The sequence below is a fragment of the Lithobates pipiens genome, unplaced genomic scaffold (genome assembly GCF_037356315.1).
Source record: "Lithobates pipiens isolate NorthernLeopardFrog02 unplaced genomic scaffold, aLitPip1_a1.2 Scaffold_22, whole genome shotgun sequence".
NCBI lineage: Eukaryota > Metazoa > Chordata > Amphibia > Anura > Ranidae > Lithobates > Lithobates pipiens.
The window spans coordinates 209,471,125-209,497,400 of record NW_027507784.1 but is presented as its reverse complement, the minus strand read 5'-3'; the positions used below and the strand labels follow the sequence as shown (position 1 = coordinate 209,497,400).

Sequence of the window (26,276 nt, the reverse complement as noted above, 5' to 3'; positions counted from 1 at the left end):
TAGTTCCCCCTATACAGTCTTTCTATTTTCTTCAATGCCCTGCTTTTTCATCAAGCTCAGTCTATCACTCACCGTCTGACTGGTGGCTCTTACCAACCCAGTGCTGTTTCATAGAAAGCAATGTGTCAGAGGTAATGCTGATCGTCCTGGGCGCCATCTCCCCCCTGCGTGTTCCGCGGGACTCGACAAGGTTCGGCTAGCTCTGGCTATTCCTGCTGAGAGTACGGCAATCGTCCTGCAAATCCTCGGCAGGTCCTCTGCAGCACAGGAAACCCTCAGCGGCGTCCGGCCAAATTCAGAGTCTCCGTAGCTCCTACTTTTATTTATTCAAAAAACACTGATCAAAGTCATTGTTCCAGTGCAATCATTGGTTTAAAATCTGAGCTCTGGTGTACATAGTGCGAACAGTTAGGTGGATAAAAGTACATACATCATTCTATATATTTATATCTGTAAAGTGCCCATCCCATCTACTTTAGATTTATGAAAGCAATACATTAATATGCTTATTCAACAATTATTATATCAGCATAGGGAATATCCAGGTACATTTACAAGTATACTTTGATGGGAAAGTGGCTGGACACTGCATGTCTTGCACCTTTCACACATGATACTACATAGGCTTCTTGGTTTGAAGAATCTAATACACCTGACATTTTTAGCTTGGCAGGGGTGCATAAGAAAGAATGATGCAGATGGACACAAGGATATTGGGTAAAGATGATACTTTATTAAACCATTAATAATGGCTTAGAAAATTGGCATTTCATATATTGAAAATTGGTATTGGTGCAAAGGTTCAACTTTGATAATGGTTTTTCACACAATAACATGAATACATTTTTATATGTGACTTCCCCTGGTAGTTCTAGACAACAATGCATTACAGGTGGTATTAGTTTGTGCTACACAAAAGGAAAAATTTATGGAGTTGTACCTGCTTGTGGTTTATTTGGAGGGACTGTTCTAAATGAAATGGTGTGTTGGGTATTTGAATTTTATACTTTAGCAAAACATTTCATAAAAAGCATCAGATTTAAAAAAAAAAAATGTATTTTTTTTTTACTTGGGGAAGGGCTATTATTAATTATTTATTGTAATCTGTATTAGGGCTGATGTATAGCCCTTTTTAAAAAAAACAATATCTGTATTATTGCTGATATATAAAATCTTTATTAGGCTGAGGGATGTGACCAGTTTAGATGGTGCTGAACACCTGCTTATGGAAGGTGGCATTCTCTGTATCCCAATCAAGATTCAAGTCCCAAACTGTGATATCACTTTCAGTGAAGCTAAACAGGCGCAGCTTCACTTCCCCAATAAGCAAATTTATTTAGAGAATTTCATCCATCTAAAGCTGGAGTGGTCTACTTTTATATAAACATTAATGTGGTGTTAAACCCAAAACCAAAAATGTTATCTAGTGCAGCTTACCGATCCTTAGATGTGGTGGCACACACCTCCTGTATTAGCGTGCCCCTGCTCTGAAGGAAGGAGCACAGGGGCACCTTTAGATAAGCAGCTTTGTCAGTCTGGGAGAAAAAGAATGGCTGCACATCCAAAGGTTCCAAATGCCTTTATTGAAATCACTGTGATGACACCAAGGACACCAGAAAACAGTCACGTAGGCGCGTTTCACACATATATCTTGTGCTTAATCATTAGTAGACTTCAAGTATTCCACGGAGGCAGGCCAGGGGTTGGCACTCCTCATTAGGTTTCAAATGCATTATCCTATACACTGGGAGCAGCGGGTCCTTCTTTCTTTTGTGGAGTACTAGCAGATTTAGATGCATTAAGAAATTTGAAGTCAAACTCCAGCTCACACTGGAGTTACACAAGTAGTTACAGCAAGTGTTTTTTTTTTTTTTTTTTTTTCCTGGGATAAAGCTTTTACTTTACATGTATAAATAAAAGCTGATTATTGAAAGCTGTCAGTGTTAAATGATTTGTCTCAATCCCAAGAACCTGCTACATCTACAGTAGATCTTGTTCTGTTGAAAAAACACAGATTTCCTGGCTGAATCACCAAGAAAAAAAATAAATGGAAGAAACCTAAAAATAAAAAATACTAATACATATAGGTAAACTCTAATATAATAAAGATTTAATTCTGGGTTTAACACTGCTTTAACCACCTCAATACAGGGCACTTACACCCCCTTCCTGCCCAGACGAATTTTCAGCTTTCAGCGCTCTTACACTTTTTAAATGACAATTACTCAGTCATGCAACACTGTACCCATACAAAATTTGTGTCCTTCTTTTTTTCCACACAACTAGAGCTTTCTTTTGGTGGTAGTGGGTTTTTTATTTTTTGTGCTATAAATAAAAAAAAAATTTGTGAAAAAACATGCCTTTTTTTCTTTGCAAATTAGTAATTTTTCTTTATAAATTTTGGCCTGCTACATATATTTCGTAAAAATAATCCAAAATGGTGTATATTTGGTCTTTGTGGAAGTTAGTGTCTACAAACTATGGTGCCAATCACTGAAAATTTATCACACCTGATGTACTGAAGGCCTATCATTTCTTGAGACACTAACAAGTCAGGAAAGTACAAATACCCCCCCCCCCAAATTACCCTTTTTTAGAAAGACATTCCAAGGTATTGAGTAGCATGGTGAGTTTTTCAAGTTTGTGTTTTTATTTTTTCCCCACAATTCTTTGCAAAATGAATATTATTTATATTTTTTTCAAAATTTGTCATATTAACAGGTTATTTCTCTCATAGAGCATATGCATACAACAAATTACACCCCAAAATATATTCTGGTATATACCACGTGTGAGACTTCTACATAACCTGGGCACATACAAAGGCCCAACATTGAAGTAGCACCTTCAGGCGTTCTATGAGCATAAATGACACATCTCATTTCTCAACAACCTATTACAATTTTTGAAGGCTCTGGAGCATCAGGACAATGGAACTGGCCACAAAATTACCCCATTTTGGAAAGAAAACGCCCCAACGTATAATCTATGAGGCATAATGTGTCTTTTGAATGGTTCATTTTTTTCAGAAGTTTTTAGAAAATGTGGAAAAAAAAATGAAAATGCATTTTTTTTTTTTTTTACCACAAAGTTGTCAATTTATAAGATATTTCTAACACATGGCATGTATATAGCAAAAATTACACCCCAAAACACATACTGCTACTCCTCCTGAGTATGGCAATAACACATGTATGAGACTTTTACACAGCCAGGCCACCTACAGAGGCCCAACTTTGTAGTAGTACCTTCAGGCGTTCTAGGAGCATAAATTACACCTCATTTTATTCCTACCAATCACACTTTTTAAGGTCCTTGAGCACCAGGACAGTGGAATTACCCACAAAATGAACCTATTTTGGAAAGCAAACACCCCAGCATACATTCTATGAGGCATGGGCTGCAGATAGGTACACGGGTAACTTGATGAACTGCAAATAGGTACTCTGATGGCCTGGTGACAGGTACTCGGGTACTCTGATGGCCTGGTGACAGGTACTCGGGTACTCTGATGGACTGTGACAAGTACTCAGATGAACTGTGACAGGTACTTTGAACTGACAGGTACTCCGGGTACTCATATGGACTGACAGGTACTTTGATGGGTGGTGATAGGTACTTTGATGGATGGTGATAGGTCCTCTTTATTGGGGGGGGGGGCAGGCAATCGGTGTGTGATTGGTGTACACTGTAAGCGGTAACGAGATGTTACCGCAATCTCCTTCTCACACACGATCGGTGTATGAGGAGGGGAACCCAGTAACCTCTCTGTGTTTACATTTAGTGATTGGCTGTGAAAGGATCACAGCTGATCACATGGTAAACAGCTGCCAGCCAATGGCTGTTTACCAGCGTCGGTGACGAGCAGTGTTCCCGGGAACACGCTTCCACTGACAGTACAGGGCTGCACGCACATATTCACGCACATGCCCTGTTTAAATGGACAGACGTCATAGGACACCAGCCCAGAACAAGAGCCGCGCCGCCTGGTCATCATATGACAGTTGACGGGCGGCAATCTGTTAAATACACTTTTTATTAAGACATTCAACCTCTTTTCCCACTGACTGTACACATGAGGCCTCACTGAAGTGGGTCTTCTTCTATAAGGGTGCATATACGTGTACATGTCTGCATCGCGTGCTCCCAGCAGAGAGGCTGGGCTCTCCCCAAGAGCCCTGCAACACTATGAATGCTCAGGAACTGGGAGGCCCAATTCTTGATTAACTGATCACTTAAAATCAAAAATTACCGGTAGTGTCCCTGTCCCTTTTTAAAATTACTGTTTTTATTTTATTTTCCCCCCCTTTAAATAGGATGGGGGAAAAAAAGCAAAATGCATACTATTGTTTCAGGGCCCTACAACGGGTACAAACAATATGTAACATATACATGTGGTATCGCTGCTAATATTAGGAGCAGGAGACTTTATTTTGGGTTGTTTTTGGTAGTAGGTTGGCAATAGCAAGAGATATACAGCTATATTAAAATAAAATTATATAATTTGTTTTACTTTTTGGGGAAAAAATCAGGAAATATCAAATACTATTTACAACCAGAATAAAATACCATTTTGTCCTGAAAAAAATACATAATACACCTGGATACACTAAGTAGTTCTGATGCTGCAGTAGCTACATGCAGCACCTTCTAGTGTGCTAGACGTCAAGTTATGTTTTAGTGTTATTGACTCAGGGTGTGAGTCTGGAATCTGGGTCAGCGTTATTGCAGGTCAGGCTAGATGACTCAGAGGCAGGTCTCTGGTGCCTCCTCCTGATTCTGGAAGTTTGGAGAAATGTCTAGATGTTAGAGGGCGGCGGCCAGGAGAACCGATCTGCATACTTATGGGAACTTGGCCAATCCCCAGGCAGTGGGCCTGGCAGGGAGGCTAAGCAAACCCCTAAATATTGATGAGTTATGCCAGCAAGGGAGTCTGGTGGAAGATGGTGTGCTGAGGAGGCTGTTGGTGGCCTTGGAGTCTAAGGAAAACTCCAGCTTCAGGTTGGGCTCAGATTGGTTCAGGGGGACCCATTCAGCAGGGCAATTTGACATTGAATCCTGCCTGAAAAGCAGTGGGACCAAGGAGGACAGTATGAGTACATCAGCACACCCAGGGACATTCAAGGTGAGAGACTGCCACATGTAGCATGCTTTCAAAAAGGACAGTGCTGTGCTTAACCCTTTTATTACTTTGCCCTGCGAGATCTTTAGAAGTAGCCAGGAGGGTTGGTAGTGTCTGCTATCAGTGTTACTGGGATCAATTCTACACAAGGAGAGGCTATACTCCTTCATACAATTTGCCTCAAGTTTTGTGCTATTTCCAGAGGGGCTGAGAGCTACTAGTCTGTAATAGACTTTTGCTTCTACGTATAAGGAAAGGAGAGAAAACAGTCTGGGATCTTTTTTGTACAGAGAATGGAAGTTGCCCCCTGTTCTTGATTCACGTTGGGCATCCAATAAATACCTTCACCCAACCAAGTTGTTAATAATAATAATAATAATAATAATAAAAAATAAAATAAAACACATAAAAACAAAGCCAAGGGACTGACGTGTTTGAAGGCAAGTGGAGAATGTGTGTTGCCTGGCTGTGCAGGAGTAGGGGAACCAGTTACCAGCAGCTCCTGTGGGGGTAGTGCTACAAACAGTTTTACTAACACATGTTAGACCCCATTCACACCTGAGCGTTTTGTAGCTTGAAGCCTGAAGCTACAAAACGCTAGAGGGGAAAAATTATATTATTCTCAATGGAGATGGTTCACATCTCCACTACATGTCACCTGAAGCCGAACGCCTGAAGCTCAAACAAGTTCTGGACCCTTTTTTGTCGCTCGAATTGAGCAGATTTGGGCGTTTTTCTTCTTTTAACATTGGTGACCTTTTACCCTGCACAAAATCGCGGTAAAAAAAAACGCTTAACGCTATGCTCAGGTGTGAATGCAGCCTTAAAGTTGCAAAACTGGGTTCGGTTCACACTACTGCAATGGGATTTTGATGCAATTTACAGTGTGATTATGTGGTGCAACTTTGATGCGACTTTGCATAATCTATGGGGCCAAGTCTCAATGTAAATCACACTAAAGTACTGCAGACGCCTTTTCCAAAATCTCACTGTTCTGAGTCGCATTGATTAGAACAGGCACCATTGAAAACAATGATTTACCTTATGTGACCTTGTGTGACTCAAGTTTCATCAGAAGTCGCACTAGTGTGAACCGGACCTAAGATTTGTTTTACGTTCCATTATGAAGGGGTAATATATAACAATGTAAATAATATTATTCCTATATGAATTTTAGAAGCCATTTTAATGTGTATTGTCATTAATTATTACAATCCCGTTTTTCTTCCTAAGATCCTCTTGCTTGCTTTTTGATACACATACTTTTGTATTTACGTATAATGCTGGCAAAAGCAGATCATCAGTGGAACCTCTGTGGCTCGTAAGATTGAGTCTTTTTTGCTAATCAGAGATTTTTTTACACTTAGGCCGCGTACACACGGGCGGACTGTTGGCCCAACTTAGTTCGTCAGACAATCCGACAAAATTTGCATGAACGGACTTGACCACACACGATGAGCAGACAGTCCGCTGAAAGCGTGCGCGATGACGTGAACGGCACGTACGACGGGACGAGAAATTCGACGTCCAATACACTGCAATGCAACCTTCGCCGTGTAAATCCTTTCTGAGCATGCGCCAAACTTAGTCTGTCGAACTAGCCTACACACGAGCGGACTGTCCGCTGAAACCAAGTTTGGACGGACTGTCTTACGGAAATTCCGTAAGACTTTGTTCGTCAGACTGTCCGCTGAAGCCCACACACGAGCGGATTGTCCGCTGAAACACTGTTCAGCGGACTAAGTTGGGCGAACAGTCCGCCCGTGTGTACGCGGCCTTAGTCCAAATACTGGGAGGTGCTGCCTCCTGAAGACCCTTTGGGTTCTTAAATTGCTGAAATTCAAAACAAACAAAAAACTACCTGATGTTTACTTATGTTGTACGATTGGTCTTTATGTGTAAATTTTTATTAGAGAAGCAAAAGGGGTGCACAGCAAGTATGTCTTTAGCTTCCGTTGGTCAATCTTTCTGTCTGGGTTATTATCTCCCTATAATGATGGCAGTTGTATATCTGTTCCATTATTTTGTATTTTTGCACTAATTCCCCTATAAGGTTATACACCTGGGGCATCCTTATGACTTCCTTTCATTTGTAGTGACGTTTAAGGTCATAGTGGGTTTGGTGCATGGGTCTTTCCCCCTGCTGCTATTTCTCTATTATTAAAAAGCTGGATCAACAGAATGTGCTCACCACTGCGAATTATTGCCATTGGGGCTCACAGATGGCAATTTGACTAAAGACCAGATTTTACTATAAAAATAATTAAACATAAACAATTAAGTAAATTTTAAATGAATCATCTATGTGCTTATTACACTAGTTATCAAGTAAAGCCAGTGTATTTCTTATCAATTACAGAACAATGCATACTCCTACAAACGTTTGTATTTGTGAATAAGGTGTTTGCAGTTGGGGCAGTAGTGGTTCACGTCTTTGCAGCTGTTTACACAGCAAGGTATAAGGCAGCAACCGAGTAAACATCTGTAAAAAGGAAAATACAAAAGAAGGGAATTAGTTTTATGCAAACTTTATGTATAAAGTACTCATGCTAGCTTAACAGCTCCAGTCTTTAAAACTGCTCCAAAATTTTCTATTCAAATAGCTAACAGGCAACAGGCACGCCAAACACAAATGAAATAGGATACTCAATTCAGTAACATTTTAAAGAGCTGAATTAGGTCAGTTAAAGTGCATAATAGGTAACTGTAATCTTTTCGTATATGCTTCTTTTGCCCTGTTAAATATATAATTATAAGCATTGTTATAGCTGTTTGAAAAGAGCCAAAAAAAAAAAAATAGTTGCTCTTTTCAGACATTCATAGCTGACCTGCCTGTTGCACACACTCGGTTGCGTTTTTTGGCCGATAGCGGGCAGGTTTTACCTCAGAAATAATTAGTTACAATTTAATTATCATTTTATCCATTTTTATTGCTTTTATTAATCTCCTGGTTCGTTTTTAATTATTACATTGTTTACTGTGTATATGGTTGTTTCCGCACATCTAGCCACTTGCCCGTGTGTGTGTATGACACACACACACACACACACACACACACACACACACACACACTCTATCTCTGACCTTGTGAATGGTCAGCTAGATTGGATGACACAGCAGATGCTGTGAAACGCACCATCTCATTGGCCACGACATCACTTCCCATCCGGTGTTTGCGTTCCACCTTGGAACGCACTTCCGGCCTCTATCTTGCGGTTCACGGACTCCTACACTGCCCTGGAGACATGCAGAGCACAGAGAAGTGTTGCCACCACCACCGCTTCTCATCATCATCATCCTGCAGTGCCTCTGAGAGCAATAGCTCACATCGTGGACCCAGGACGAATACCAGTACAGTATTCCCCCACTTATACGTTTATATATTATCTACTTTTGTGGGTAGCCATTTGGCGGTTGAATCGTTGATTCAGGCGATTCCTTTAAAAAATGCTGATTCATCTATGAAACAAGTGTATTTGAGGAATTGAATCATTCATTCAAACCCTTTTTTTTTTATTTTTTTTTTATTTTTTTAAATCAGATTAATTAAACATTTTTTAATAGACTTCAGCAATTAACATAAATTACGTAATTTTGTTTAGTTGTTCGTTCAGAATCGTGAGCTCTATTTTTCTTCTCAGTTTAATCAGAATTGTGTAGCTCTAATGCATAGCTTGTGTATATATCATTTTGCTCCATTTAAAGTAATGTATAGAAGGTAGGGCCGAAAGTGACTCAAGCCCAGGGGCCCCCACCATCCTAAGTCCTGCTCTGAATGTGGTCAACGGACTCACAAATGCATCCTTTTTGCTGATGATGTTCTCCTGTTCATCACTTCCTCTCTTATATCCACTCCCAACATACTCCATCTCCTCAACACATTTGGTTCAGTTACAGGCTTTCAGTTTAACATGGCTAAATCAATGGCTCTGAACGTTTCAACTCCCCATGACCTAGTAAATAGGCTTAAAACTCACTTTCCCTTCTCCTGGTGCACCTCCTTTCTTCCCTTTTTTTAGGTGTATTTCTCACTCCTAAAATGGAACTCCTATATCACCACATTTACGCCCCCATGTTCAAGAGACTCTCAGATGAACTTGTGCAATGGTCCCTATATAAAATATCTTGGCTGGGAAGAGTAAACTCTGTCAAGATGACCCTATTACCCAGTCTTCTGTACTTCTTCTGGTCCCTCCCTATACCCAAAGGACTTTTCGTAATGTCCCGCAAGTGCACTGCCCTAGTGTGAAAAGACACACTGCAATGAATGGGAGGTGGTTTTCAGGCACTTTTCAGAGGCTATTTCTAGCACTAAAGCGCCTCAGTGTGAAGGGGTCTAAGAAGTTCCCGCTGATTAACTAGATTTTTTCTGTATTTGCAGAGTCTTTAACCCTTTTGCTGCCAGAACCATTTTTATTTTTTTGCACAAATCTTTCAAATTAATTTTATTACTGGAGATTAAGTAAAACCCCCAAACATACAGTATATTTTCTGAAAGCAGAGACCCTGGAGAATAAAACTGTGGTAGTTCCAGTTTTTATATCACATTGATATTTGCACAATGGTTTATCAAGCACACATTTTCAGTAAAAAATACAATAAAGTTTGGGGCACACAAATAGAATGTATTGGCATAATAGAGAAAGTTACGCTAAGTAAATATATACCCAACATGTCAAACTATAAAATTGCACATGCCCACAAGGTGACAACAAATTTCAGTACCCTATATTCCATAAGTAATGTTTTAAAAGCCTTGTCACTTTAGAGTTAACTGTGTGTATATTGACCCTAGAATTATTGCTCCCACTTCGGTGTTCCCAACGTCTGTAACCTGTGTAGAGCAAGAGAAGTTTTCTTATATAGTTGCTCCATACAGGTGTGTTTACATTAACCAGGTGCACATACTTGGGTCTGGGATGGACCCAACATTTTTTTTTGGGGGTATAATCAGGGTTGGGTTATATAATTAATCCTAAACTTTTAACATCCCATGAAGCACCTTTTTATAACCAAATGGAAAGATTATGACATCGCTATCAATCTAATAAGAAGGCTGCCCATCAAAACCCACTAATCAGGCAAGAAGGGCAGCCAGGTACTGGGGAACGACAGTCTGGAGCCCAAGACATTGCTCTATATTTATTTTTCCCTCATCCTGAGTTGCTAATGTTGCGCTGCTAAATTCTCCTCTAACTAGCAGAGAGAGAGAGCCAAGTCAATGTGAATGATAGACTTCTATACATTAAATCTGGAATCTTGGAAGGTGTAGTTTTAGGTGCCAGCCAAGCAATGGAACAGCTGACTTTCTGAACTACAGGTCACATCACACTGTGGGGCGCAGGATGAGCCTGGGGGGGGGGGGGCTGATATATTCTTTTGCCCAGAAAAAGCCTGCTCTCTTGACCTGATGGGATTGCCACAGTGAGACCATAGTTTGCCAGCTCCTTCTCCTGCTGTTTGAATTTCAGCCACATCAGAACTGTATCAAAGGGGCCCCTTCCATAGCCAAACACCTATCGCCAGCTCAGCAAGCTGATGAGAGGGCCTCTGGCCCACTTTGTACTGTCAGCAGTAGTCAAGTTACTGAGAGCAGGACCTTTTGCGGTACTTTTTCAGCACTCTCTAATTCGGCGTCCCGTTACTTTAATTGTCTTAGCCGCGCCATTACTTCCTGTGAGGAACAAAGAAACAGACCACTGCATCAGGTGAGTGTAATAATCCACCAGGCTGGAATGACTGGGTTCTAGCCCTGGCTCGCATTTCATGAGCGTGTAAACAAAGAAGAGATAGCTGCACACCTTCATCCGTCCAACAAATTTATTGAATATACAGGAACTGCCATCAGGTTTTGAAGAAGCACAATGTCTGTGTGAAACGCATCACCTCCTCGGTCTGTGTCCTGGTCCTGATGGTAGTTCCTATATATTCAATAAATTTGTTGGATGGAGGAAGGTGTGCAGCCATCTTTCTTCTTTGATTCCTTCCTATGAACTGTGGCTGTAGTGCATCATCACCACCTCTGGTCCATTTTGCAAATGCATGCACATCTAAGGACTATTCTAATTGCACCAATGCTCATCTAAAGGGCCCTGACTTTAGCTGGCCAAAGTCTTAACTTAGAGATTACTCTTATCAGTTTTATAATTCTCCCTAATTTTTCTACACCTTTTGTTGGTTAATTCTGACTGTGTTTGCCCAGTCAGTCTAGGCCTAGCATAGTAATTATTAGTGCATACCGGCAGTATAGCCCTGGTATTGTTACTTTAAAGTCAACTGCTGCCTTGCTACTGTTTATTAGTGTGGTTATCAACTTCTTGAGGAATAAGTCTACTCTTAACTATTTGGTGCCTGGTTTTCAAAATAACCCTAGCATTGGATAACAGGAAGGACAGAGGACCCATTTGAACCAGCAGCAACTTTTGGGCTGGTCCTACACTTGTGTACTTGGGTGATGGACCTAAACTATTATTATTATTTTTTTATCACTAGTTTGGCTGACACTTTTTTCAAAATAACATTTACTTTTTAAAAATTGACAGGTTTTTCCCAACACATCATTGCTGCTTTGGTGGTGACCCAGTTGCAATATGCCTATTGGCTTTCACACTTCCGCTGCCATTTCAACCAAGAAGAAACACAGCCACAGGACATCAGTCAGACCCTGGTTTATACCAGTTACTTTTCTGGACATATAAATACCTTCTCATTCTGCATCAATTTTATGAGTACCCCACAGGAGATCTCCTCACCTAGCAATGGTGGAGACAAGGTGCAGAGGAGCTGAGAAAAAGAGCCCAATAGCACTCGTGCAACAGACATCACAGGAAAACCAGCAAAATGCTCAGGGTGATAGCTGTTTCCTTGAACCGAAACAAGGTCAAATATTAACAACTCCTTCCTTTTTAAGTCTAGCTCTCTCTCAAGCGCAGAACAAATGGCCTATCTGACTGTAATGGAAATTTGTAGGTTCTGTATATAATTGTATTCTATTTTATATGTATTGCACGATGCCCTCACTGTGCACACGGCACTAACAATGTTTTCAGTACATGTTTTGCATTCTTTCAAGTCCTGATTGGAATTAGCCTGCCTATGCAACGCCCCTTGTTACCATAAACGTACAATTGTAATATTAATGTGATACCTACGTAATCATGTGTATAAAAACCTTCAAATGCGTCATAATAAAGGAGAACGGTTATTTGGAAAGATGCTGAGCGTATCTTGTGTCTGTTCCCTACTGCAGTAGTTATTATTAATTTGGAACCACTGATCAATATGAGGATAGGAGTTGCCTTTCATCAAAATATCCATTTCAGGTGGCGAGCTTGGCCAGCAGGGGTTATCAGGTGACCCTGAGTATCCGAAACGAGGAGCTTGAGACGATACGGGAATTTCTGATAATCAGTCCGCTGAGGTAAGCCTTTTGCTTACATTTGAGTTATCAGACTTCCTTGATCGGTAAGGCATTTTCCAGACAAAGGGTACCTATTTTACTCCCCTTAATCGAACTGTATTGATTGGTGGTTATATGTTATGTTGTCACTGTTTACTGTCCATCGGAGTGTTTTTAGAGAAAGGGAAGAATAATGCCGTTCACAGGTATATGTAGTACATCTGCTAAATAAAGTAGTAGTAGAGGCAAAAGGGTATAGGCACATATACACGTAGAGAAGACTGGCCAGTCATTATGGGCATTAAATTAAGTAAGGGAATGACGGGTAAGAGACCCTCAAAAATGCCCAGCTCAAGAGGAGCACTATATATGCCTATACTGAGCCCCTAGAATAATGGTTAAAGTGGACAGGGATCCACAATGGGTAACTGGGTTACCACCAAAGTCCACAGGGACAAAGAATCATGCAGAGTATACAGCTAGAGAAACAGCTATCTATGTGAGCAGGATGGATCAAGAGTGACATTAACACGAAACAGAAAGGGACATTTTGATGTTAAGTTGTAGGATGAATTTGGGGTCAGGCACTACAACTAGTAAAGTCAAGAAACAGTAATGAGAATTAAAACAGAATGCTTTATATGTTGTCAGAGAGGGAAGATGGGATGAGCACTATGGCTGCCCGTCTGATCATAGAAGGTAGAGTATGTGAAGTATGGTATTACAATACATTTGGATGCAAAGGATATTCGAACAAAATAAAGAAAGCAGAAGTTTAAGCAAGGAAGTATTAAAAAGCATTAAAATAAAGTGAGAGAATGATATGCATGTGTTGTGTACAAATGGGACTAATGTAAGCAATTTTAGAGATATATTTGTGTATGTTGGTGAATGCTGGAACCTTTAGTTCTATCGCTTGTATGTGTCATGTACGCAAATGTGACCCCCCTCCTTTGTGCTCTCATGAAAGAATGTAGCTGGGATGAGAGGTTGGTGATAAGCTGGAAGGACACCATACCAATTTCAGTTTTTTAGAACATTTATAACAAAATGTGCCGGGTTAACAAATCTAATGATAAATAATGTGTGATCACAATTATTTTTGAATCTGTTTTCCAAACATGGTGAAAATGAAGGTTACAGTTAACGTGTCTTACACAAATTGAATATCCTTTGATAGTGGAAACAGTGCATTTAGAAAAGGAAAATTAAATAAAATTAAGTAATATGTCCCCCTTTAATGACATTTATCTGTGCATATATATATTAGTGTGTGATATTGAAATTATCATATGAGTATTCATTTTCACTATGATTTTAACAATTTTATTAATAAATATAGATATATTGAAACTGGTTTAGACAACCTTTGGTTGGAAATGGAATCCAGGTTAATGGGGAAATTGGTAAAAATGGAATTAGTTTAGATTAAGATAACAATTTTGTAATTTTACATTTATTGAGTGGAAAGGAAAAAAGATTAAGATGAGGTAGTTAATTTGAATACAGCTGCAATAATGTTTAACAAAGCCAAGATGAATGGGATACATAAGGAAGTTTTTCTACAGAAATGAAATCTTAAAGTGGTTGTAAACCCTTACAAACCACTTTGACCTACAGGTAAGCCTAGATTAAGGCTTACCTGTAGGTCCAAGCAATATCTCCTAAACCTATATGGTTTAGGAGATATTTGCCAGAAAACGGGCACCGTTGTCTACGGCGCATGCGCCGTAGACAGCGGTGCGCAGGCGCACTGAACGCGGCAGTTCCAAAAATGGAGCTGCCGCATTTGTCGACTCCCGTGCGCATGCGCGGGAGTGACGTCATCGCGGCTTCGCCGAATGACAGCGGCGGAGCTGCGAGACGCCACCAGCAAGATGGATGCGGCGGACTACAGGGGACAGCGCGACTTCGCTGGCTCCTGTGTCAGGTAAGTGACACATAATGGGCTACTATGCGATGCATAGTAGTCCATTATGCTTTACCTTTGCAGGGAAAAAAAGAGGAAGTAAACTCATCAGGGTTTACTTCCTCTTTAAAGTCTGATCATAACTTAATGTGCAGTCCATGATGTGAGAGTAATAATATTTAAGTAACAGACCCATCACATCAAGTCCACACACCCTGTTAGGATAGATGCTGCCTGCACCCAGTTGTTTTATAGTTTTTGATGTGGCGGAGAACTTTGTTTTTATGTATTTTTATTTTTGAAATCCAAAGCAGAATGTGTGGATTGTGAAACGGTGTGCCCTTTTTCCTTGTAAGTGCAGTGGGTATAAGTAGAAGAATATTTTGGATTTATGGACATCTCTGCATGATTGCAGGGTATGCTTATCATTTATTATAATATTGCCAGGAAAAAGTTGTCTTTTTGAAACATGAAACTGGTGTTCTTACACAAACACCATGATAGAAAACAAGCCATTGTTATATTTATGCAAGCTGGACCCAGTAATCAAGGGTTCACTCTGATATATCAGAGCTGTAGCTTTATGCAAAGTTGCTATTAGACAAAGTTACAGATATTATTTTGGTTGAATATTTAATTTTTAATGGTCCGACATTCTGCACAGCAAATATATAGCTAACTAAATGTTTGTGTCACGGTCTGGAGTCAGGCTCAGAGGCCAGTAGCTATAGCAGCAGAGCAGATATTCACACATGTCACCCTGGCTGATAACACAGGTTCACCTGAGTTGCGGGGTCTAAGCACTAACCGGTATTCACCAGAGCTCCCGAAGGTGGAGATCGGCTTGGCTGCGTGTTAGTGCCAGGTCGCGGTCCTCAGGTTAGCCCCACCAGGAGGTGAGCAAACCGGGTTCTGGTAGCAGATATAGCAGGTAGGGATCAAGCAGAAGCGTAGTTGAGAAACAAGCCAAAAGTCGGTAACCAATAGTTGCAGGTTGGGATTCAGCAGAAGCGTAGTCCAGGAACAAGCCAAATGTCGGTAACAAATGGTAGCACGGATACGGTCGGCAGCAGGAGAGATAGAAGCAAGATATTGGCTGGTGAAGGCACAATATTCTGGCAACCAGGAAGTGCAGAGACATGGCTTAAATCAGGAAGTTCATGGGAGGAGCAAAGGGTTCAAGGTTCAAGGCTCAAGGCAAACAAGATTCAAGACAAGATCACTCAAGGAATTGTCCAAGGAGCTGTCCAGCATTCCAGGTGGCTCAGCAAGCAGTCACTGCCAGACACACCAGAGGTCCCAGGTTCAAGCCCAGGTCCTAACAGTACTCTCCTCCTCCCAGGACGTCCCCTGGACGTCTTAGGGCCAGGTTTCTGAGGAAACCTCTGGTGGAATTCCCTTGTTAATCTAGGGGCATGAACATTCTCCTCAGGCTCCCAAGAATTTTCTTCTGGCCCATATCCTTCCCATTGAACCAAATATTGCAATTTGTTCCTAGAGATCCTGGAGTCAAGAATTTTTCCCACCGCAAATTCTTCTTCACCCTGTACCTCAACAGGCGGAGGAGGAGGATGAATTCTTCCAGAAAAAGTATTTTCATGAAATGGTTTGAGTAGTGATATATGAAACACAGGGTGGATCTTCATATTGTCAGGAAGTTTTAGGCGAAAAGTGACCGGGTTGATTTGAGCAGAAATCTCAAAAGGTCCCATAAACTTTTGACCCAACTTAGCACATGGAACTTGAACTTTTACATTTTTGGTAGATAACCAAACTTTCTCACCTACTTGAAAAGTGGGAATAGACCTACGATGTCTGTCAGCAGCCTTCTTGTAATATTCCTGCGCCTCCTTCAATGTATCAGTCAATTTCTCCTGGATTTCATGTAATGAAGTTAGTCTGTTGGTAACAGCAGGAATTGAAGTTGAGATGGGGAGATCAGGAATAAAAACTGGATGATACCCGGTGTTCAAGAAAAATGGGATTTGGGATGTGGAACTATGTTTAGAGTTATTATAAGCAAACTCTGCCGTAGGAAGGTAGTCCACCCAGTCATCATGAAGATAACTCGCGAAACATCAAAGGTATTGCTCCAGAGTTTGATTTGGTCCTCTCAGTCTGACCATTAGACTGCGGATGAAAAGCCGAGAACAGATTAACTGTTACACCCAAAGCTGAGCAAAAACTTCTCCAAAATTTTGACGTAAACTGTACCCCTCTGTCAGACACCACATCATCAGGAATTCCATGAAGTTTAAAAACTTCTCTAACCATTACCTCAGCAGTATGTTCGGCGGAGGGTACCCCTTTAACTGGAATAAAATGAGCCATCTTAGTGAGACGGTCAACGACTACCAGAATGGTGGTCATCCCTTTTGAAAGAGGAAGGTCAACCACAAAGTCCATAGAAATTGACCCCCATGGTCTTGATGGAACAGGTAGTGGTAGAAGTAACCCCAGAGGAGAAGATCGAGGTGTCTTGTTGGGAGCACAGGTTAGACATGAAGCCACATAACTCTTAACATCTTTCTTGTACCCAGGCCACCAAAAGGAACGTGATCAGAGTTCTTCTGTCTTAGAAACCCCAAAATGACCAGCAAGTTTAGAGTCATGTACCAACCTGAGGGCTTCTACCTGAACTGATTCAGGTACATAGAGGCAATGCGCTTGAGTCCAAAAACCATTGTTGTACTTGGGGTTAATGTCCTTAGGAGGATTATTAAGAAGTGGGTCATTCTCATACCCCTCCTTGAGAAGATTAAGAAATGTCTTCCAACTCGTGGCCCCTAGAAAGTTCTTTTGAGGCAGGATTGTAAATTCAGAGGTGCTTTCCTGGAGAGGCCCAGACAACATCCGTGATAGGGCATCAGCCTTACCATTACTTGACCCAGGGCGGTATGAAATGACAAAATTAAACCTGGAAAAGAAAAGGGTCCAACGTGCTTGTCTAGATGACAACCTTTTAGCAGACCTAATAAATTCTAAATTTTTATGATCGGTGAGAACGGTTACAGGGTGCTTAGCTCCTTCCAGCAGATGCCTCCACTCAGAAAATGCTTCCTTAATTGCCAGCAGCTCCTTGTTTCCAATGTCATAATTCATCTCGGCTGAAGACATCATTCGAGAGAAATAAGCACAAGGATGAAGCTGCATTTTTTCTCCCATTCGCTGAGAAAGGATAGCTCCCACAGCAGAATTAGAAGCATCAACTTCTACGATGAAAGGTAGTTCTGGATCTGGATGTACCAGTATTGGTACAGAAGTGAAGACAGTTTTCAGTTTACTAAAGGCAGCCTGTGCCTCAGGTGACCACAAAAAGGGCACCCCTTTCTTTGTCAACTGTGTAATTGGAGCAATTACCTTAGAGAAATTCCTTTATAAATCTTCTGTAAAAGTTGGCAAATCCAACAAATCGCTGTATCTCTTTAACATTCTTAGGGGCGGGCCAATCCAGCACAGCTTTGATCTTATCAGGATCCATGCTTACCCCTTCAGAAGAGATTATGTATCCCAAGAACTGGATCTGAGTTTGTTCAAACTCGCATTTCTCTAGTTTTATGTAAAGTTGATTTCGCCTTAATCTCTCAAACAATACAGACATGCTTGCGGTGTTCTTCCAAAGTATCAGAGAAAATGAGAATGTCATCCAAATACGCTATTACAAACTGATCAAGCAAATCTCGAAAAGCATCATTAATAAAATGTTGAAAAGTTGCAGGAGCATTGCAAAGCCCAAAGGGCATGACCAAAGACTCAATGTCCATATCTGGTTCTGAAAGCAGTTTTCCATTCATCTCTGGGACGAATGCGGACAAGGTTGTATGCTCCCCGTAAATCTAATTTGGTAAAGAGCTTGGCAGAGCGGAGTCTCTCAAGCATTTCTGGAATCAGTGGGAGTGGATAGCGATTCTTAATTGTGATCTTATTTAAATCTCTGTAGTCAATACACGGACGCAGGGTGGAGTCCTTTTTCGTCACGAAGAATAAGGCTGCGCCAGCAGGAGAGGTTGAGTGTCTGATAAAACCCTTCTCAAGATTCTCATTAATCCACTCCCTGAGCACTTTCAGTTCAGGTTCTGATAAAGAATAAAGGCAACCAAATGGTATTTCTGCCCCTGGAAGCAATTCAATGGGACAATCATAAGAGCAATGAGGAGGCAGCTGATCTGCGTTCTTTTTATCACAAACGTCCCGAAACTCAAGATATTGTGGAGGTAGCTTGTCGTATGACTGGATAGTTGCCAAAACTGCTTGTAAATCTTGGGTTGGTGGAGGGCTTATTTGATAATAATTTTTGCAATGTTTCTTGCAATGGTCAGTAGTGATGGGCAAACTTCCGACGGGACGTTTCGCGGACCGCGAACACGGCCGATAGTTCGAACCGGAACGTTCGCGGCGGGCCCCATTGACTTCAATGGGAGGCGAACTTTGCAAACCTACAGGTCAAATTTGCAGACACAAAATAATTAATAGCTGTGCAAACATAGTCCTACCACATGGCCAATGACATAACGCATGTATGAGGTGAATCTGGGATCGACAACTACAAGCATTCTTTTTTTATATGGCAAATTGTTGTGACAATTCAGGACTGTGGAGCGCATGAAGGCAATGGAGGAGAGGGAAGGTCAGGGTAGGCAAAGAGGGTGCAGGAGATGATCACCAGCAGCGTGACATACAGCAATGACACCTGCACCGTGATAGAGAGCACTGACATCAGTAGCGTGACATACAGCAATGACACCAGCACCATGATATACAGCACTGACATCAGCACCGTGATATACAGCACTGACACCTGCACCGTAAGCAGCCCAAGGAGGAAGTCAGCATAGCACAGGGATGGTGAGAGCCCCTCATAATGAGCATAGCACAGGGATGGTGGGAGCCCCTCATAATGAGCATAGCACAGGGATGGTGGGAGCCCCTCATAATATGCACAGCAGAGGTACAGCCCCAGGAGGAAGTCAGCACAGCACAGGGATGGTGGGAGCCCCTCATAATAAGCAGCCCCAGGAGGATGTCGGCATAGCACAGGGATGGTGGGAGCCCCTCATAATAAGCAGCCCCAGGAGGAAGTCAGCACAGCACAGGGATGGTGGGAGCCCCTCATAATAAGCAGCCCCAGTAGAAATATGACACCGCTCAACCTCTTCAAACAGGAGGGTACGGGCATATAGTACGGTGTGCTTTTTTTTTGGACAAGGAAGTGAGCCGAATGAAGAAAGAAGGTCTGTGTGCTCGATTAAAAAAATCGTTTATAGACATATACATGGTCTACTGGTCACATGTGTTGAATTCCTCCGAGATCCATGCCTCATTCATTTTTAGAAATGTGAGGTAGTTAACACTGTCGTGAGCTAGGCGAGTACGCTCATCAGTCACGATCCCCCCCCCCTGCTGCGCTGAACGTCCTTTCGGACAAGACACTGGACAAGGGGCAAGCCAACAGTTCGATTGCAAATTGGGCAAGCTCTGGCCAGAGGTCAAGCCTGCCCACCCAGTAGTCCAGGGGTTCATCACTCCTCCAGAGCGTCCACATCGGCCGTTAACCCGATGTAGTCGGACACCTGACGGTCTAGGCATTCCCTGATGCTGGATCCGGATGACACTTGTCGATGGGTCGGCTGAAAGAATGACCTCATATCCGAAGTCACCAACACATCTTCAAACCGGCCTCTTCTTGCAGGCGCTGTTGGATTGGTACCAGCAACTCCTTCTCTGGGAGTGGGAATTGCTCCTCTGCCAGCACACGCAAAAGCAGAATGCAGCATTTCTCGAAGCAAGGCCTGGAAGTGCTGCATTCTGACAGCCCTTTTGTGTTTGTACGTTGCCACCCAGTACTGGTCCTTGACCCTTATGCTTTTTATAAGGGGGTCCCTATTAAAACACTGGAGCATGAAGGCCCCCATTTTCACTAAACTGGAAGCGGTGTGGTGGCCTGGCTCCTGCTCATCCAGGATAATGTCATCCTCTTCATTCTCCTCTCCCCATCCACGCACAACAGGAGTCCCAGAAAGTTTTAAAGCATGCTGCTCTTGCTCCTCCTCATCCGCCCCGGCACCATCCTCATCAAGTTTAAGATGTGTGCCGTGCATGGCACGTGCGTGATTTTGCCCTGTTTCAATGCGCTAAGCAGATTGGCACCATTGTCACACACCAGTTTACCAACTGTCAAATTGAGCGGTGTTAGCCACTGATCTGCCTGTGAATGCAAAGCTGAAAGGAGTGCCGGGCCAGTGTGGCTCTTGGCTTCCAGGCACAACAGACGCAGCACGGCATGGCAACGTCTCACCTGGCATGTCGAATAGGTTCTGGGGAGCTTGGGCAGCGCAGCGGAAGAGACACTAGCAGCGGAAAAGGAGGAGTCAGCCGAGGGAGGAGGATGGAGGGAGGAGGAAGAGGAGGAGGAGGAGGAGGAGGAGGAGGAGGAGGAGGAGGAGGACCTGCATGCAACATCGTGGTTGGGATTCGAACCGGCATCCTACTTGCTGCTAGGTGAGAGTGCTAACCACTACACCACTGTGTCTACCATATGTTTCAATCCACATTTCCTATTAGATGTATTCATTATAGTTATATTCACGGGGATCTGTCTAATGATCTGTTTTCTAACAGTTCTTTCACTGACACAGACCCCTGTCTAATAAGGTTTTAACTGCAGGAGGCTTATTGACACATTAGGGGTTAACCTGAGAGACTCTGACAGTTCCCGCCCCTACACACTACCCGATGCCTTTATCTTTCTGGTTGACAAAGCGCAGGAGCGCGAAACATGTAAGCAGGAGAGTCGGCATAGCAACCTTCCCCTTCACAGCCTTCCACGTGACAAGCCTCTCATGTGATCCACAGCCGCTCGGACAAGCGGCGCTGCAAGCAGTGCAGCGTTCTCTAAGCTGCCTATGTGTACAGCTGATATCATCTGGTGACTAAGCTTGATCCTTACCACCCAGCGTGCAGCACTACACCTCTGCCTCCAAGCCGAACGCTTCAGATGGAGCTGAAATAAACACCCCCCCTCGGTCATCAGACTGGACTCATCAGCTCTGCAGCCCATTGAACACCTATGAAGTGAGTGTCCCTAGGAACGTTGTTCCATTAGTTTACACTGACTTTTCATACAACGCTCTGGGTTCTTTCAGATGATTGATTGCATTCATTAGGCATTCGATAGCTGTACACATTGGTCTTTGGTTTTCACCTTTCCAAAGTTTTAATTGAGAGATCTGAGGAGCTTTTCATTATCAAACATCTGTCCGTTTTATGATTGGTGTTTTTTATGTGTTTTAGATCCTGCAGGGATCAGATTTCTGTGTTCATTGTTTACATTTAATAAATGACATTTTAAAGTCTTTTTCACATCAATCTACTAGTCCCTTTGATGCGCTGTTTTTGATCGTTTTTTTCATATATTCACGAGAACCTTGAAAAGGGGTTTATCCGACCCTCTTCTTCTCCTGCTGGGGCAGGTATATTCTTCGTGGAGAAGGATGGTACATTGCGGCCATGTGTAGATTACAGAGAAATCAATAAGATCACTGTAAAGAACAGATACCCACTACCTGTCATTCCTGAACTCTTTCAAAGGTTCCGAACCGCCTGGATTTTCACAAAATTGGATTTGAGGGGCGCTTATAACCTTGTCCGCATACGCCAGGGTGATGAGTGGAAAACAGCATTTCTGACACGGTTCGGCCACTTTGAATACCTTGTGATGCAATTCGGGTTATGCAACGCCCCAGCCACGTTCCAGCATCTAGTGAACGACATTTTTCGGGAATTCCTGGATTACTTTGTAATCATATACCTCGATGATATCCTCATTTTTTCTGCCTCTTTGGAGCTTCATCGAATCCACGTAAAAAAGGTGCTCTCAACCTTGAGAAAACATGGACTATATGTTAAGGCAGACAAATGTGATTTTGAAAAAACATCTATTCAATTCCTGGGTCTCATTATCTCCACAGAAGGAATTTCAATGGACCCAAAGAAGGTGAAAGCAATACTAGACTGGCCAGCTCCTTCAGACAAGAAAGGTGTTCAGCGCTTTGTGGGGTTCTCCAACTTCTACAGGAGGTTTGTGAAGGATTTCTCCACCACCATAGCACCCATCACTCAGCTGACCCACCAGAAGGTCCGGTTCCAGTGGTCTCCAGAAGCCCAGACAGCCTTTGACAAATTAAACAACCTGTTCACTTCCGCCCCAATCCTACGGCACCCAGATCCGACCCTGCCTTACGTATTGGAAGTGGACGCCTCTGAAGTAGCTACAGGGGCAATCCTGTCCCAACGGCAGGGATCTAAGGCTCTTCTTCACCCCGTAGCCTTTTTCTCTCGAAAGATGAGCCCACCAGAGAGAAATTATGACGTGGGAGATAGAGAACTTCTGGCCATTAAATCTGCCCTAGAAGAATGGAGGTACTTATTGGAGGGCGCCGCTCATCCCATTATGATTTTTACAGACCATAAGAACCTGGAGTACCTCAGGACAGCCAAGCATTTAAGACCTCGGCAAGCCCGCTGGGCTCTGTTCTTCTCCAGGTTCAATTTCCATATTACATATAGGCCAGGTTCCAAGAATGGGAAGGCAGATGCACTCTCCCGAATGTTTCCGGACACCCCTGAAATGACAGAGCCAAGTACGATCCTATCTACCCAGAATTTTTTGCTTATCCAACCTGACTTAAAGACCTTAATCAAGCAAGCCTCAACCCAGTGCTCTGGATCAGAAGTTTCCTCACTGAGAAATCGAGATGGATTTTTGTGGCACCAGGATAAAATTTTTGTTCCCCAGCCAGTCAGACTCCAGGTTCTAAAAATGTCACATGACCATAAACTTGCTGGGCATTTTGGGATACGAAGAACCACTGAACTCGTTCAGCGTTCATTTTGGTGGGCCAGCCTAAGACAGGACTGCAGAAAGTATGTGAACTCTTGCACCATATGCCAGCGCAGCAAGGGTTGCAATGCCAAGCCATGGGGACTTTTGAGGCCATTACCCATTCCTGAACAACCTTGGAAAGAAATATCCATGGACTTTATAGTAGACCTGCCCCCCTCTGGGGGATGCACCACCATCATGGTGGTGGTTGACCGCCTTTCCAAAATGGCACACTTCCTTCCGATGATTGGCACACCCTCCGCCTCAGACACAGCAAACATGTTCATTAAAGAGATTGTCAGATTACATGGATTACCAGATAGTATTGTCTCCGATAGAGGGGTACAGTTCACCTCCAGGTTCTGGAGGGATCTCTGCAAATCTCTATCAATAGAAGTGTGTCTTTCCTCAGCTTACCACCCTCAGAGCAATGGTCAAACAGAGAGGACTAACCAGACCTTAGAACAGTACCTTCGGTGTTTCTGTACTTGCTCGCAGGATAACTGGATCTCCCTTCTTCCCTGTGCTGAGTTTGCATACAATAATTCTTTGCATGCAGCAATCAATCAGTCCCCTTTCTGGGCAAACTATGGATTCCATCCCTCCTTCCTTCCAAATACTATACCTGAAACTTCTGCTCCCGCTGTCCAGGATCGATTAAGGTTCATTCAATCCAACTATAAGTTGCTACAGGAGGCCATGCGAAAAGCCCAAGAGGACTATAAAAAGTTCCATGATAAAAGAAGAAGAAGGAATCCTGTCTTTAAGATTGGGGACAAGGTATGGCTTTCTTCAGTAAACCTCAAGCTCTCATGTCCCTCCCGGAAGCTCGGACCCAAATTCATCAGTCCTTTTGAAAGCAAAAGAGAGATAAATCCGGTGGCTTTTGAGCTGGCACTAACCAATACTTACAAGATCCATCCAGTGTTCCACATATCCCTGCTTAAACCAGCTGTACCCAGTCCCTTCCCTGGAAGAGAAGAGCCACCTCCACCTCCAGTCTTGGTAGAAGGGGAAACAGAATTTGAGGCCGAAGCCATTATGGATTGCCGGAGGAGGGGTAGGCAGGTTCCGTACCTAATCAAATGGAAGGGGTACCCTCCCGAAGACAATTCCTGGGAGCCTGAAAACAATGTGCATGCTCCTAGACTTGTGCGAGACTTTCACAGAAGACATCCCGAAGCATTGGCCCGTTGGGGCATCCGGAGGCTGCCCCTTGGGGGGGGGGGGCACTGTCAGGGAAATGGCCGTAGGAGAACTGGCTATAGTGTCAGTTGTCAGGGAGCCAACAGCAGGAGAAGGGCTCTAGGACCCAGAATCTCTGGCAGGAGAAGGACTTTAGGACCCAATATCTCTACCAGCAGGTCACATGGTCCTATATAAGGAAGTCTGCTGGTGTCTGCAGTTGCTGGTTTGTCAGTCTTCCTGTGTTCCTGAACCTCTGTGAAAGTACTATTTGGATTCCTGTTGTGACCCGGCTTGTTCCTGACCTGTCTGATCTGCTCTTCTGGTTTTGACCCCCTGGCTTGCTTTACCGACTTGCTGTCTTCTCCTATACCTGATCCCGGCTAGTATTACGGACTTCGCTACAGTTACCTGTTCCTGCCTGCTTCCTGATACCAGACCTTTGATTTGTCCCCGTTTCTGCAACCTGCCTCATCCTCCTGCTGGATCTACTGTGTTTGACCCCTGGCCTGGCTTCCACTACTGCTCCTTATGCACACCTTGCCAAGTATTACCGAGGATTCTTATAGACTTTAACTCTGCTGTGCTTCCTGCATTACCTGGTGTCCTTCAGGTGCTCACCAGCTCTTATCTCCGGAGTCCATCTGGCAACCTGTGCTTCTCTGGGCACTACACCCTCTGTACCCAACTTCAGGGGTGTACTGCACTCAGCCGCAAGGGGAGCCCTCTCGGCATTTCGGCCTCCAACCAGGTACGTGACAGCGTAATACATGTATATATTGTGGTAATAAGTTGATTTATTTTGTGCTATAGTGTGACCTAAGGGTATTGTAGGCTAGTAATATGGGCAAGAATGGCCCTCCTCAAGACTCGGTATTTGAAAGCTGGTTGATATGTTACTCTGAATGTGTGCTGGTGAATGAATGGACACCCCTTGCCTGTACTGCCGTCCTGAAGATACCGAAGATCCAGAATGGTGACATGGAAGCTGTCGCTGAAGAATGATGGTGGTTTGTCACTCAGTAGCACAGCGGCACGTGTTGGGAAGCACCACACGGTAAAACAATTATGGACTGTTCCATGGGAGCTGTTCCTGAAGCACATGTGGAAAACCACAACACGTTACACAGATAAGGACTGTTCCATATGTACTGGTTTGGAAACACATGTTGGGGAGCCACACACGTTAAGACAGTTATGGACTGTTTAATAGGAGCCGTGTCTGAAGAAGGGTGTTATGCACCTTTTAGGCGCAAAGCAGGGTTTGTTGGATTGAATTCATATAATACTTCTGGTGTTTGTTCATGATTGAGATAGCCACTTAGCCTCAGTTGAATGAAGCACATGAAAGCTTTGTAATCAGAAGAACAATAGCTTGGCTCAGACCCACCTGCTGTAATATGTGTGATTGCAGGCTTCAAAGGGAATAAGAGCTAGCTAGACGGCTCATGGTTAATAGAGACACTGATCATAGTGGACAATACAGCATGCTTCCTGAAGAATGGGCATACATGTGAAGGATTACCTCTTGGTGAAATTTATTGGATGGAAGGCAAATGGGGGTGGCTATGAGTGGGCGTGTATGTTTGAATGAAAAGGCTTACACACAGACAAGGCTCGCTCTCTGTTCGGTGCAAGAGCCTGCCATGTGTTTCTGCTGACCTGATGATTCGGCCATCTCGAGGCCTATTCTGGGTGATGGCTCTGGCCTAAACCTCATGATGAAGGCCCTCTCCTGGTCTGAGCCTAGCCGATGCAGCAAAGCCTCACGGAGGACCGT

General features: G+C 43.1%; 1 protein-coding gene across 1 annotated transcript in view; it reads right to left on the bottom strand.

The window, feature by feature from the left end:
* Nucleotides 1-713: 713 nt before the first annotated feature.
* The window catches only part of LOC143924506 (lipopolysaccharide-induced tumor necrosis factor-alpha factor homolog), a 213,572-nt gene continuing 188,009 nt past the window's right edge, over nt 714-26,276 (bottom strand). The window contains exon 6 of the mRNA XM_077448848.1: nt 714-7,604. Coding sequence (XP_077304974.1) covers nt 7,496-7,604 — 109 coding nt within the window. The 3' untranslated portion in view covers nt 714-7,495. The remainder of the gene's footprint in view (nt 7,605-26,276) is intronic.